The sequence below is a fragment of the Psammomys obesus genome, unplaced genomic scaffold (genome assembly GCF_907164565.1).
Source record: "Psammomys obesus unplaced genomic scaffold, mPsaObe1.curated_primary_1811, whole genome shotgun sequence".
Taxonomy (NCBI): Eukaryota; Metazoa; Chordata; class Mammalia; order Rodentia; family Muridae; genus Psammomys; species Psammomys obesus.
Window position 1 is genome coordinate 6,924,461 of NW_026592710.1, and position 14,058 is coordinate 6,938,518.

The following is a 14,058-nucleotide window of genomic DNA, read 5'->3' on the forward strand; positions in this document are numbered from 1 at the left end:
CTTGTAAAATAGTGTTGACAGTATTATGCTAGGGCTTTATTCTTTCAAGAGAAGTGTTGGAGAAGAAATCCTTGGCCTGGATCTGCACAGGGGCAGCAGTGGTCACTTCCAGATGTTTGGAGGGAACTAGGGGAACAAGAAGTGTGCTGGGGGCCTTTACTCGGTTGGAGGGCTTTGCAAGTGAAACGGCATTCTCTGCTCAGTCACAGCTCCTGCCACTGCCCCCTCCTCCCCTCCTGAACGGGCTCTGCTGTTCCCTCCTTGAGTGAGAGAGTATGCGACCAGGACTTTCTTAGTGTTATTCTTTACCAATAATAGGATGGGAACTCTAGAAAAATCACCCGGTGGTAGAAGGGAAGTTACTGGAAAAAGATTAAAATGCCAAGTCCTAGTGGTATCAGATAACAGCAATCGACATCTCAACTAAGAAGAAAATGTAAGCTTTATCAGAATGAACTAAGTCTTCCAAAGGCAGTTAGGGAGCAGGAGGCTTGCTCACCGATTGCAGGATGGCAAAGTCCTTTGCTCTCTGTTCTGTTCAGCCATGGCTCAGTCCCTATGCGTTAGATTATTCCTCACAGATAGCAATCAACTGGAAGGAAGTGTGTGTCTAATTTGCATGAGATTATTTAAAACAACAACAACAAAAAAGGTCTGCATTAGTCAGGGTGATGGTAAACAACGCAAGGAGATGCCTTTTATAATATAGCCTGCGCCTTGGCTTTCAGAGCCAAATATAATTCACTTACAATCGGCAGCTTCCTTTATTATTCCTTTTAACCTTTTGGATTCTGCAAGGTCTCAATCAAAGATCTGCATTGTTTGTCTTGTGGGGTGGGTAGGAAAGACAGGGCTAGGGCGTCTGCATGTTTATGCATGGGTCCTGTGGCAACAGCTTATCACAGAGGTAGGGGCCTCTCTGCACCAGGAGCCAGTGGCTGAGTAGGTAGCTAGTCTTGATCCAGAGAGAGGGGAATGACCCCCACTTGGTCTTCCTGTGTCCCAGGTGGACCACCCAGCTCAAAATAGAGTCCTGCAACTGGCCAGTGCCGCCTGAGCTGATGACATGCGAGGAAGCACAGCGGTGGCCTGTGAGGAATGTCTGGAGTAAGATGAGGGTGAGGACGCCCTGTTTATCACTCTGTGTTGTTAATGTTGTCCAGTTAACATTTGCAGGTCTGACCCAGGCTGTCTATGGCCCATGTTTCTATATCCCCATGAACTAGTTCCTGGCTCTTACCCGCAGGTGGGGTCCACAGTAGCATGGGAGAAAGGAACTTGATCTTTCTCTAAATCTTGATAGATGTAAGACTGAAATTGTGAATCTGCCAGTTTGTAACTCTGCTTGTCACCTGCATCACCGTCCTCCAGGACAAGTTTGCTCTAGGCCTTCCTCATCTTCTTGCTCTGGCTTCTCAGCTCCTAGGTAGGGGCAGGGGCTGAGATAACAGTCCAACTCCAAAACTGCACTTTTCCCTCCGTCCCTTCCTTCCTTCTTCCTCCTTCCTTTTTTCCTTCCTCCTTCCCTCCCTCCCTCCTTCCTTCCTTCCTTCCTTCCTTCCTTCCTTCCTTCCTTCCTCCTTCCTTCCTTCCCTCCCTCCCTCCCTCCTTCCTTCCTTTTTTTTCCTTCCTTCCTTCCTTCCTTCCTTCCTTCCTTCCTTCCTTCCTTCCTTCCTTCCCTCCTCCTCCTCCTCCTTCTTCCTTCCTTCCTTCCTTCCTTCCTTCCTTCCTTCCTTCCTTCCTTCCTTCCCTCCCTCCTCCTCCTCCTTCTTCCTTCCTTCCTTCCTTCCTTCTTCCTTCCTTCCTTCCTTCCTTCTTCCTTCCTTCCTTCCTTCCTTCCTTCCTTCCTTCCTTCCTCCTTCCTTCCTTCCCTCCTTCCTTCTTCCTTCCTTCCTTCCTTCCTTCCTTCCTTCCTTCCTTCCTTCCTTCCTCCCCTCCCTCCCTCCCTCCCTCCCTCCCTCCCTCCCTCTCTCCCTCCCTCCCTCCTTCCTTCCTTCCTTCCTTCCCTCCCTCCTTCCTTCCTCCTTCCTTCCTTCCCTCCCCCCCCTCCCTCCCTTCCTCCCTCCCTCCTTCCTTCCTTCTTCCAGAAAAATGACTCATTTATTGAAACTAAATCAAATCCCGGCTTTCCTGGAGAACTAGGTGTATAAAATTTTAGCCAGTGCTGATTGAGAGCATCAGATGATAAGGTCTCTGAGAAGCAGGAGCCTGGAAGTGCTGACAGCATTTAAACCGTCGCCTCACTGTGGGTTCCGCTGAGGTGATACAAGGTGTGTTTTTATTAGGAAAATAGTCTTCGTAAAAGCTTAGGGCCAGAGGGCAGAACAGCAGGCAGAAAGTCCTGTTCCTTTAACCAGCTCCAGCTAGCAAGGCCGAGGCCCAGCCTGTAACTTGCTGTATATTTCCCCAGCGTTAAACATCGTCGTACTTGTTTATGTTTGAAAGAGCCAAAAGGGAAAATGAGTATGCAACTGAATGCTCCTTTTGGGAAAATTATCCTCATTTGCAGCCAGCAGCTGACAAGGCACATGATCCACCAGGTTTATAGAATTCCGTGGTGTACCAGTGACCAGCAGCCTGTGCTGATGTCGCAGATGCTGCTTCCTTCCCCAGCAGCGGACTGTGAACTGGTTAAAGCAACATCCTCCTTTCAGCACTTGGAGAGGAGTGCCCCTTGCTATTCAGGAAGAGCAGTCAGCAGTCACCGACAGGTGGGAAAGCCCGAAGAGGCTCAGGCTCGAGGGAGCGAGGGAGCTGTGTCCTTTCGTTTTCCTGGCTTCTCTGTTTGTCCAGTCCTGGTCTGGGGAGGAGAAATGATGAGAAAAGCAAGCTGTCTGTGGCAAGCTACGGATGCAAGAAGTGGGAATGCCCTGGCCCAGCCCGGTCTAGATTCTCCGTTGCTTTGGCACCCGCCCTCGGCTAGGTGCATGCTGTCGGGTGCTCAGCACTTTAGGCTGGCAGCAGTAGTGCTTGCTTGCTTCTGTCTAGCTCATGGGTGTGAAGAGAGGAAGTGCTGTTGTAGCATGAAAGAGAAAAGGTCAAGGGCCATCTTGAATAGTCGAGGCACTCCCTTGACCGTTAGCATTAGGGCTAACGGTCTGAGGGATGGCTAGAGTTGACTCAGGCCAATATGACGCAGGGCAGAGTTGTGCTCTAAAGCATTAATGTGCACCATGTATTAGCCCCTAGGCACAGAGTGCGAGCCACTGCACTTTGAAGATGCTGATCCTCAGAACCGCCTTGTACTTCATCCACCCCCAGGGGCAAGTATACCATGCTGTGGCCTCTAATGGAGAGCTGCCGACCAGATGTGGAAAAGCTCTTGGCCCCTGTTTAAAAGCTCTGTGTTGTGGCTCTACTGGATATTGGGATTCCCGGAACAGCCTGGACCAGCTTGAGCTGTCTTCTGCATACTAGCAGTGACCTCTCACCTGCTTTTCCATTCCTGCTTCCTTCTCCAGCAGCGGACTGTGAATTGGTTAAAGCAACATCCTCCTTTCAGCATTTGAAGAAGAGTGCCCCTTGCTATTCAGGAAGAGCAGTCAGCAGTCAGGTGGAAAAGCCCAAAGAGGCACAGGCTCAAGGGAGGATCTCTTTTGTACACGCCGTTATTTCCCAAGTGGGCCCTGTGGGAATCCTGTTACAAACCTGGGCTTTACACTCCCCTCCAGCCGGTGCCACCATCCTTCAGCAGTGGTCAGACCCTCCGGAAATCTCTGCCCCAAGCCCACTGGGGTCAGAATCTTGGTAGGCTTTTACTCAGCTTCCATTCCTTCTTAGCAAATCCTTTCCACGTGCTATAACCACTGCAGATGGCGCCCTGCGATTTCCTGATAGCCTGTGTGCAAGGTAGTTTAGAGTGTCGGAGGATTAAAAAAAAGAGTGTGTGTGTGGGGAGAAACTAGCCAAAGGCGATCCAGGCGCCTGCGATAGGCTGGAGCAATAGTCATCCGAAAGCGTGGGCCTGCTCTTGTTTTGATCTGTTTTCTTGTTTTATTTTCGTCTTTACATTCTATATCCCATTCATACTAATCACAGTCAGTCCTGATTTTTCTTTTTATTTCTGCATTTGTCATAAAATAAAGCAAATTATTCCCGTCTTCGGAAACGATCTACACTAATTAGCCGTCTCACCCAATAATTAGTTTTTTGTTTCCCTGTCTGTTTTCATGCATTATTGTTAGTTTTTTCCCCTCTTTTTTTTTAACACCATTACAGATTAAAATGAGCCACATTTGCAGTTGATGGTATCTGTTTTCGGGGGAAGAATGGAGAATTGCAGTACGGAGCGACTTCAAAAGCAGCAATAAACTCAAGGATAAATTAAGGAAATTGAATGAGCCACATTTGGAAGCAGTGTTGAGGCTAATATTCTGTCGCTTAAGGTTAAATTGCAACTGAGAGAGGTTCCCAAGAATCCGAAATTGAGGAGGCAGCGTACTTGAATGCAAGGCACTCTGTGGCCATGAGGGCCTTTTTGCAAAGATTCTGCTGAGGGAGGACGCTGAAAAAGGTACTCACCTGTATCCTTTGCTCTTCTCTGCAGGGTTGACAGATGAAGAGATTGACCTGGCTTTCCAGCAGTCAGGCACTGCTACCGATGACCCGCCCCCCCTGGGCCCACCTACCCCAGCGGTTCCCATCCAGCCCCCTCACCTCATCTCGCAGCCGTACAGTAAGTCACCTGCTCCAAGTCCTGCTTAACTGGGCCTGGGACACTGGCTAAGAGCAGTGCTCTGCAGCGCCCATCTCAGCAAACTGGAAGAACTTGGTTTCCCACTTGATGCAGAAGACTCTAGAGACAGCTGTCAGTTTGTGGCGCAGCTTGTAGGGGAAGACTGAGCCAATCGTTGATGTTGTCTCAGGTGCTTTGGTCATACAGATGATCGGCTCTGCCACCACCTTCTTATCCCAGTGATTTTGAGCCTCAGTTTCCTAACATAACCATGGGGGTTAAGGGGGTTCTCCTTTGCCTGTGAAAGTGACTTGTCTCCTAATTCTGTTCTTTAAACTTAATATTCATAGGTTTTGGCCAACCTTCGCGTCCTTGTCCTGACTCCACTGTGTATATTCATTGTAGTGGCAGATTCTCAGGAATTTCAGAGTAAATGCAAAGGTCCTTTAATGAGCACTTGGAGTCATGGCTGGTGGGAGTTGGTTGTTTTAAATGGAGGTCACTGTAGTAACAGTCACAGTGTGATGTAGCCATTCAGACAGGAGACCAAGACGCCATCACCTCTTCAGATTGTCTCCAGCCTGTGGGAAACAGTTTACATTTGTTTCTTTTACATAACTCAGCTCAGGCTCTGTTGTTTTTCAAAATATCTTTTCTAAAATGGTCTTCATTTAATTGTCTAAAAGTTTTTCAAAAAGTGGTTTAAAAGAGAGATCAAGACCAGATTTTAAAGTGGTGGATTTATTTTGATCCCAGAACACGTGGTTGTCTTCTCCTCTTCTCAGCATTTTCATCAGGCTTACCTGCAGCTGGGCAGCAGACACGGCCAGCAGGGTGCTCCCCTGGCGTCAGGTGGGGGGCTAGGCAGAGGGTTGGCTTCTGTGTGTGTGTCACAGACTGTAGTTCGAGAGTCCTAAAGTTGAGTGGCAAAGCCAGTGTACACATGCCCTGGCAAATGGCTCAAGAACTTGGAGACCTCAGGAGCAGGCTTCTGCCATTTGTGAGCAGGAGACTCAGTTCTCCTTCCCACCCCAAGTTCTCTCAGTCTGTTGTGTAGGCTTCAGGCTCTAAATGGCCTCCTTAACCAAGGCTAAGTAAGTGTCCACACTTTGCTGAGCTGTGTCCCTGAGCCCAGCCGGTTAATGGGATTTGTTGAGGATAGGCAGTGGCAGCTGGGGTGCAGAATTTCCTAAGATGTACATCTGTCCTGTTCCAGCTGTTTCCTCCCATGGCTGAATACCAAACAAGCCTCTTTGCTACTGAAAACTTCCTGCTCGGAACAAACTGTTCTGGTCGGTCACAGAGCTGGCATCAAACATCATACGCTTGCCTGCCTTCTGGAAGTACAGAGTTAACGACAGGTTTTCTGGGCTGGGCAGCAGCAGTGGCGAGAGCAGGCTCCTTCAGGCGTGCAGGCGTAGGTCCTGTTCGTTTCCTTGCCCTAACAGTAACACACATCTTCCTAGTGACAGCCTTCCTCCTGCTTTGACACTAGCATAGAAACAATGGCAGTGGTAATTTTTAGTGCTGGGATCTTCAGCTGTCACCTCGCACTTCGCTCTTTGCAGCACTTCGCTCTTCGCATACCGTATACTGTTACATGGCTCCATTCAGCTCCGGGGTGACTCTGTTCTTCACTTCTGTACTTTTGCCAAGAGGTGTCAAAACTGCTCAAAAAAAAAAAGAAAAAAGAAAAAAAAAAAGCTTGATTTTGATTAATATAGAGAAACAAGACTTTGCCTGACTGATAATAAAACTGATAAATGACATTTGAATTACTTGTAGCGGTAATTTATTACATAAAATATCTTTTATTTGACATGCGATTAGTTGCTGGAAGCATCACTCAATCTGACTAGTTTAAACATGCTCTAAAATGAACCCCAGTAAAAACCAGGGCTGTCTGCTGCTGGCGTTATGAAATATACTAATCCTGGAGTGAGGAAAAAAATCTGACTTTAAATATTTAAATGATTAATTGGGTTTATATATTTTTCTTACCTCTCTAACCCCCTTAATTACAAGCAAACTCAGGGGAGTTTCTGAACTAGGTGTGCAGTCTGCATGCTTATCGCCCAGGCATTGTCTGTGTCTGAGAGGAATTTATGGCCTCTTCATGTGTGTTCCTGCTGATTCTGTGCCTAGAACCACAGCAGCCCTATCCTTGCCATTTCTCAGCTGTTTAAAGACATTTCATCTCTGAGCCCATGCTCTTGTGTCAGGGTTAGGGTCTCTTTTTGAGAACTCCTGGAGAAGCCAACATATGTAGACCTTTATTTCCCGACCGCCCCTGGCTTGGGGGCCATGGGGCTGCTGGTGCCTCCTTTGCTATCTCTGCTCTCTGGTGAACCTACTTGACCTTGAAATGTTAGTGAACACCAGTGTGAAGAGAACACGTGGAAAACTCCCAGAATGGTACTTGTTCAGTTTCGTGTGTAAGTGCCTACTGTATGCTCAACTCTGTTTTTCTAGAGTTTCAAAGCATGATCTTTCAGAATTTTACAGGCTCTTAAGAAAAAAGAGAATAATATCAGACATTGTGAATTAATGACAAAATTAATTATACCGACAAAAAAAGTTCCGTAAGATTACAGAAAAGAGAAACATTAATGTGGGCTAAGGCAGTCAGGAGGCTTTGTGAAAGTAACAGGAGGTGACACACCTAAGGAAGCCTGGTGTCACACAGTGTGAGAATAAGCCAGTTCCTAGGGCTTCAGAGAAAGTCAGGCAGAGCTTAAGAAAAGCCAGGCTAACTTCCAAGAAGAAACGTGATATTCTGTTTCTCCTTTTGGCCTCGTGCTGTTTGACTTTGAATGGGACTGTGAGTGTGCATCCACAAGCTCTGTGAGCTAGGCTCTGGGCCCTGCTCCATGCTGAGCTGACTGACTGGGCCGATTTGATCTGTCTTGTTCCACCCAGAGAGATGAGCTCTGAGGTATGAGCAGGGCCCGTGCAAATTTTGTGGCCAATATTGGATGCCAGCGTTTGTCTTTGATGAATAGTACAGCCCCTTCAGAGGCTGGCCTGGGCTTTAGCTGCCTCTTCTTAAAATAGACCAGAGATACCTGGGCTGGTAAAAAGCTTTGAGTCATTTGATTAGAAGTCCTGAGAGAGAATTCTCCTCAGTTTGCTGCTGTTACAGCGTGTTTGGTAATGTACGCTTATGGCGATTATCTTAACTCACTGAGCATGCACTCATTATTGAGTGACTCCCAGGTGCTGAGCATGGTGCTAGACCTCTTGGACAAAAATGTCATTAACAAGATCCGTTAATCAGTTTCCATCGCTTAGACTCGAGAGAGTCAATTTAGAAAGGGAAAAGCAATATTTTTGGCATATAGTTTCAGTCTGTGATTGGTTGACCTGTTGGTTTGTGTTCTCTGGTTGTGGGTGTTGGGTGACAATGGCAGGGAGCATATGACAGAGAGAAACTGTTGGTGTCATGGTCAGAGATGAAAGGGAAGAAAGGAAGGCTTTACTTTACTCCATGGTGGCTGAAGGTCTCCCTCCAGACTTTGAGGCTCTCGCTGCCCCCTGAGAGCACCTGGGGAGCAAGCCCCAGGCCCTAGCACAAGCCTGACCGCTCTCTGCAGTTGCTCCCATCTGCTGGGAGACAGAGAAGCCAGCATGTCAATGCCTGGGAGGCAGGACCAGGGAGGAAGCTGGTGCAGAAGAGGGAAAGGAAGGGGAGCGCCTGACAGCAGATGCTTTACTGACCCCGCGGGTGACGGGTTCAGTGATCTGACAGGATGGACAAGAGTGTGAAGACAAGAAACTACATGACGACCTTAAGGATCTCCATGTGATCCGAGAAGCTGGGGCATGCCGAGGCAGGGGCAAAAAGTGACAGCTGAGCCACCACACTGACAAGATAGCTAGCAACATGTGGTGACTGGTCATTTCTGAAGCTGTGTTGTCTGTTTGACAGAATTGTCCTTAGACCAATGGTAAAGTCATTTGTGTTGGAGGCAGATTCACATGGGTGTGTCTGCCTGCCTGAGCTTCTCGCCTCCTTGTTGTCTTCCCAGCAACACAGTGCTCTTCCCTAGGGTTGGAGTCCACTGTCACTGCTTCAGGCATCTTTCCAGTGCTTCATTCTGACCTGATGGCGGTGCCTGTAGCTCTCGAAGCCCCCCACTCTCCACCACTCTGCACTTACATGCTTATTTCAGCATCTTCCCTATTAATCTGTAAGTCGTGAGGCTTTTAAAGAACTAATGGCCGGAGGCTCTGGCTTAGCAGGTGTCTGGAAATGTTTGTTGCCTGGGTGAGCGATGGTGGAGATGTGCTTGAGAGCTGAGAAGGAGCTGCCTGGTGACAATGCCCATTTGGTCATCTGCCCAGCAGACAGACCTTTCTCCTATTCAGTCTATGTAGGCTGTTCTGGGCAGGTTGTGGAAACAGTAAGGGACAGGCTTGCTCTCAGAAGGTCGCTCTGTAATGCAGAAGGAAGCCTGGCATTTGGGGAAGGACGGAGACAACTAGCCAGTGCTGTGCTGTGTGGTGATGATCTCAAGAGTTTCCATGCAGTGCATAGGAATGACATTTGGGATGCCCAGAATGGTGTTCTCCAGAGCCTTGAAAAGATGGGGCTTGCACTGGCCTTGCATGTCACTAAGTCAAAGCTACATCTCAGAAAAAAGGTTTTCTCTGCTGCCTAAATGTAGGCTGTCTAGCCCACCATGGAGGCTTTCTAGTCTTCAGGGACCCAAGTCTGTATCCTTGACGGCTTACATGCATCCATTTTTGTCTTTCCCACCTGCTTCAGCCCCATCTTTCCCATTTGCCGTCCAACAAGTCTATAGGAAGGAAAAGAACCAGCTGCCTCCCGAGGACACTTGGAAATATCCTCTCCATCTCCTCCTTGCTGGCTGGAGTGTGACTGCACAGTCTTCCTCATCCACAAGGGAGGCTGACAGGTGGTGGCAGATTCTGGGGGCTGTGCCTGTCCAAGCTGCTCCTGCTCTCCCCACCCAGGCCCAGCAAGGCGTTGTTGGTGCTGCTAGGGACACTCACACTCAGGGTGGTATTACCTGGGCCTGTGCGGGCTCCAGTGGCTAGCTGCTGTGGTATTTAGAAAGGTTCAGCTGGCATATTAGGAGGGTAAGACTTGCTACTTTATTATCGCTCTTTATAACATCTAAATGTTAGATCCTCTTGTATGAGTAGAGCATTATCAGGCATGGATTTTCCAGGCTGTGTTAGAATCCTTAGGTCATGTTCTCCCTTGGTTTCAGCCGCTAGCAGGTTGGGGAAAACTTTTAGCACCTGTATTGTTGGGTTCTGCTCTCAGTTACCAGTGACTTCCTTGAAAAAACATTGAACAGGGGTGTGTGCATGTGGTCTTTATGAGAGTATTTTACATGGAATAAAATGCACCCATTGTAATTGCACCATTTGAGTTTTGAGTGTGGACTTCCTGCAACCATTCACGACATTGTAGAACATTTCCAATACCCCAAAAGGTTCCCTTGTGCCCCATTTCCAGTCAGTCTACCCCGTTCTCCATCCAGGGCAGCCACAGCTCTACTTTTTCTCGATGCCTATAAGATCTTTCTTTCCTAGAGTTTTGTATAAATGGAATCAGATGGCATGTACACTTTAGCTTCTCTGCCCAGGGTGGTGCTGAGCTGCATCCAAGTTGCTGTGCATGTCAGAAGTTGCTTCGTTTTATTACTGAGCTGTATCCCACCACATGGAAGGAGGCATTGCTGCTTGTTTATCCACTCAGCAGTTGATGGACTTTGGGTTGTTTCCAGTGTTTAGCCATTATGAATAAAACTCCTGTGAACATTCATGTACAAGTCTTTGCGCTTTTATCTCTCTTGGGTGAGTGCCGAGGAGGAGAATTGCTGGTTTGTACGTTAAGTGTAGGTTTAACCTCATAAGAAACTGGTAAACTGTTTTCCAGAGCGCTCGCCCTGTCAGCTTCCACTAGGCCTCAGCCTCGGCAGCAGCTGTGTTCTCAAGCTGGGGCTTCAGTGATGCGTGTGCAGGGCTGACTCCATGCTGGCTTTCCCTTCTGTGGTGCCTGCTCAGGGCAGTGCCTTCCTGCGCTTGTTGCTCATTTGCACGTCTTGCTCTTGGGGCATGTCTGTCTGGTCTCCTGCCTGTTACTCTCACTGAGTTAGAAGAGCTCTTTGTGTCCTGTCAGAGAGGTGTGTTACCAGTCTTTGTTCTTTTTGCCTTCCACTTACAGCGGGAAAGAGCTGATGCTTTGAACTTGATACCATCTCGTGGGGGGGGGGGGGGGCTTTGGCCCTTTTACGTTACCCTTTGAAAAGGAAAAGACGGTAGTTTTGGTGGCCTATAGCTACACCTACCTCCTTTCACTATCCATGACCTTTGCCTGTCTTTTTTTCCTAGAAAGAATGTTTCATGGTGTTTGGTATATATAGCGCTGGGCATGAAACCTCAGCCTTGTGTCAGTCTGTACCTCTGCATCAGTTCTGAGTCCAGTTTTATTTTCTTTTGGTTTATTTATCATTAATTTTTAAAGTGTGTGCGTGCGCACACACACATGCATATGCGTGCTGCAGTGCGCGTGTGCAGGTCAGAGGACAACTTGTAGAAGTGGGTGGTTTTCTCTCGTGGTTCAGGAGATTGAGCTCAGCTCACCAGCCTTGGCAGCAAGCACATTCACCTGTTGAGCCATCACACCAGCCCCTCAAACAGTGTTTTAGAACTGCTGGAGTGTATTTTATATATCACAAAGCTCCTCTGTTTCAAGTGTACAATTCAGCAGTTTTTAGTAACTCAACTGAGAGGAACAATCATTGTCATAGACCAGCTGGAGAGAATTCTTAGGCTCTTGTAGGACCCTTTGGACCCATTCACTGTTAATCCCTGTTCCTGCCCCTATCCCCAGGCAACCATCACTGTAAATTCACCTCTTCTGGGGATTTTAGGGAAATGGAATCACAGAGTGGGTGATTTCTGTGCCTGGCTTCTTGTCCTTAAAATAATGACTTTGAGGTTCACCCACATGGCGGCATTCCTCCTTACTGCTGGTTAGTATTCCATCGTACGAATGGTCTTCATTTTGCTCATCAGTTTTGGACAGTAAGGTGTTCTCCTGGTCATGCTTTTGTGTTCTTTTGTTTGTTTGTTTGTTTGTTTGTTTGTTTTTGCATACTGTGAGTTGAACATGCTAGGCAGGTCCTCTGCTGCTGAACTGTGCCTCTGGCCGCAACTTCAGTTTTGGCTGATGTGAATAATGCTGCTGAGAACATTGGTGTGCAAATCTTGTGGACACATGCTTGGATGGTGCCTAGCATGGAATTGCTGGATACCAAGTTTCTGATTTCTGGATTTTAATTATTTTCTTTCTAATCAGTTTTCTGAAGTATAACTTACATGCAGTAAGAGTCTTGGTGTTTCAGATCCTGTTCGATAAATTGTAACTCACTTTATTTGTGTGACCACTACTCCAATCACAAAGTAGAAAATTCCAAAAGGAGTGTGTTTGTGGTTTCTAAAAGTTCCTCTGTGCTTTTTTTTCTCCACAACCAGTCTGTGCCTCAAACTTAAGCTAAGCCTTAGCCTTCCAAGGGTTAGGACTACAGGCATGAGCCACCACAGCTGGCTTTTATTTTATTTTTTTAAGGTGTCAAGGATCAAACCCAGGGCCTGGAAACATGCTAGGCCTATGCTCTGCCTTGAGCTGTGTATACCTCCCGCCCTGGGCTTGCTTGATGAGACCCTCCTTGTGTTGCCCGAGTTCATCCTCAGCTTCTTCTGGGCTGAGCCCTGAGTTTCTGGGTCTACACTACAGCTGGTTTCAGAGCTCATAGTTCTTCAGGTCTGATGAGGGATCCGGATATACTGCTCACTCTCCTTTCTGCCTAAAGAGGACATTGCTGGTAGTATCATAGCCCCGTGAGAAATGGAGAAGGTCATGTCTCACTGGAAGTACATGTGAGTCCAGGCCTGGACCTGTTCGCTGCGACTGCTGCTTGGCAACTGGGTATGAAGGTTCTTTGCCTTCATGTGTGACATAACACGCCCAGTGAATAATAAGCTGCCAGAAATCAGCATCGTGTGGAAGAGCTCAAGTTGAACTGTCTGCGCTGCTTACTTCTTGCGCACAGAGCCTTACTGTCCTGCCGCTAGGTTCAGCTTTCCCTCTCTCCACATTGCCAGCCACAGCCAGGGGCTTCTGTGTACCTCGTGCTGTACCCAGCCTGGCTTAGCCTGGCCTGCAGTACCTTAAGTTGCTGTCTGTGCAAACGACCCAGTGACTCCACACTGTCGCAGGTGCTGATTTGTGGATTGGCTTTTGTCCAGGACCCTACCGAGTGAGCCTGTCTTGGCATTTAATTTTCAGGGTGGCTTCTGAGTGGAGCTGGCTGGCTGCTTTGAGGAGCTAGGCCCACCACTGTGGAGACACAGCTCCAGCCTTGATGACCAAGGAGGGAAGAGCAGCTGTCTTGCTGATGTCTGCTGCTGCCCTGCCCTGGGCTTGGGCTGCCAGCCTCCCAAGGGCAGTCACTGGAGTGTGTTGTCTCAGCAGCATGATCGCATGCCAAGTTCCAGGGCTGTTGCTGATGAGCGTTTGCTGGAGCTGATGAGACCGTATTTCTCAGCTCAAATTGTCTGTGTTGTACCTGCAGTCTTAACGTGCATTCCTGCCTGCTTCTGTCTATTCTTATGTGCTAAGAGGATTTCTGTGTTAATGGAGGTATAGTGAAACTAGTGGTTCTGGTTTTGTTGGTGTTTGAAGAGCCTTGGAGATGTTCCCCAAGGCCACTGTCCCCACACCTACCTCAGTCCTTAGCCTCTGAGCAGGAGACCTCCATGCAGCCATCAGTGCCCAGGCTGCCTCAGGGTGCTTCGAAGGTGTTGACTGGAGTATCAAATTTCAAAGAGTCCTACTCCTTCTTGCCAAGGCTGTTTGTCCCCTACCATGTTTGTGTGTGTGTGTGTGTGTGTTTTTTTTTTAAAGGCAAGGGATTTGAAGCCAGGGATCTCTCTGTGTAGCCCTGGCTGTCCTAGACCAGGCTGACCACGGACTCAGAGATCCGCCTGCCTCTGCCTCCCAAGTGCTGGGATCAAAGGTGTGCGCCAGTACTGCCTGACCTCTGTTGTGACTTAGGCCCAGAGACGCTCAGGTGCTCTCCACTCCACCATTTCAGTGATGGGGCCTTCAGGAAAGAGCCACCAGGGGTCAGGGTCTGAGAGAAGCAGGGTGCTCTTGCTCTTGTTCTCTCCAGCTTTCTACTCTCAGTTTTGTCATGTAGCCCAGGCTATCTTCCAACTTGTGATCCTCGTGACTTAGCCTCCTAAATACTAGGATTATAGGTCTGACTACCTGGCTACCAGGTAGTTTTTTAGTTAGTGTACAGTTTAAAACAATTATTTTTATCACTTTTCAGTGTGTGTGT

At 48.1% G+C, this 14,058-nt stretch overlaps 1 protein-coding gene across 1 annotated transcript in view; it reads left to right on the forward strand.

The window, feature by feature from the left end:
• The window catches only part of Pex14 (peroxisomal biogenesis factor 14), a 142,244-nt gene that overhangs the window by 113,181 nt on the left and 15,005 nt on the right, over positions 1 to 14,058 (forward strand). The window contains exon 4 of the mRNA XM_055615242.1: positions 4,547 to 4,675. Coding sequence (XP_055471217.1) covers positions 4,547 to 4,675 — 129 coding nt within the window. The remainder of the gene's footprint in view (positions 1 to 4,546; positions 4,676 to 14,058) is intronic.